This window comes from Penaeus monodon, chromosome 33 (assembly GCF_015228065.2).
Source record: "Penaeus monodon isolate SGIC_2016 chromosome 33, NSTDA_Pmon_1, whole genome shotgun sequence".
NCBI classification, from domain to species: domain Eukaryota; kingdom Metazoa; phylum Arthropoda; class Malacostraca; order Decapoda; family Penaeidae; genus Penaeus; species Penaeus monodon.
In genome coordinates, this window is record NC_051418.1 from 30,850,003 (window position 1) to 30,850,842 (window position 840).

Genomic DNA, 840 nt, shown 5'->3' on the forward strand with positions numbered 1-840 from the left:
TCCGAGGTCGAGGTGAAGAGTTCCTACGCGACGCACGCCGTCCTCGGTCACGAACTGTCAAGGAGCGAGGGAAGATGTTCATTTAAGGCCTACATGCACGTGGTACAGCATGTTATACATGAATGGCAGAGGATGAGGATGCCACAAGGAACAGGTGAAGGGTGTCTCGCCGAGGAAAGGCGAATGACGTCACAGCGAGGGTGGATGATGGATAACCCGAGAAAAGAGAGCAGAGGGACACGGGGACAGAGGAAGGTGGAATGGAAGAGAAAGGCAAGCGACTCTACCTTGGCGTCGTGTCTCTCCGTGGCGTACAGATGCAGGATGACGGTTGACTGCGCGGGCGTCGCGGGCGTGTAGGAGCGCACCACCACGTCGCCCACCGCCACGCTCTCGTCCACCGCCACGAAGCGGTCCAGCACGTCGGCGCACCATTCGGCGCCCGCCGCCACGACCCTCTTGTCGGGCGGGTGCATGCCGTGCTGGAACCGGTTCAGTACGCCCACGCCGTACGTGAGGCGCGAGCGGCGCACAGTCACCACACCCGGGTCCAGCCCGAACTGCACCGCCCCGCGCAGGATGGCCAGCCCCATGCCCTGGGGAAGAAGGGAAACGGTCAGCATGAAGACGCAGCAGAGGCTCTGACTCTTCCTCTCTTACCCTCTCACTCTTACTCTCGTCTTATTCTCATTTATGCTCTCTCTCCCTCCCTTTCACTTTCCTTCCTTTCTTTCCATTTCACTCTCATTCTCCCTCTCACTCCACCTCATATCCTCTCTCTCCCTTACCCTCCTTCCCAATACCACTAGCCCACCTTCTCGCGCTTACAATACCTCCTGC

At 59.3% G+C, this 840-nt stretch overlaps 1 protein-coding gene across 1 annotated transcript in view; it reads right to left on the reverse strand.

The window, feature by feature from the left end:
* LOC119594333 (heat shock 70 kDa protein 12A-like) overlaps positions 1-840 on the reverse strand; it is a gene marked incomplete at its 3' end in the record, with an annotated part of 15,558 nt that continues 14,718 nt past the window's right edge. Inside the window, 2 exon segments of the mRNA XM_037943392.1 lie at positions 1-54; positions 288-599. Of these exon segments, the coding sequence (XP_037799320.1) occupies positions 1-54; positions 288-599 (366 nt within the window).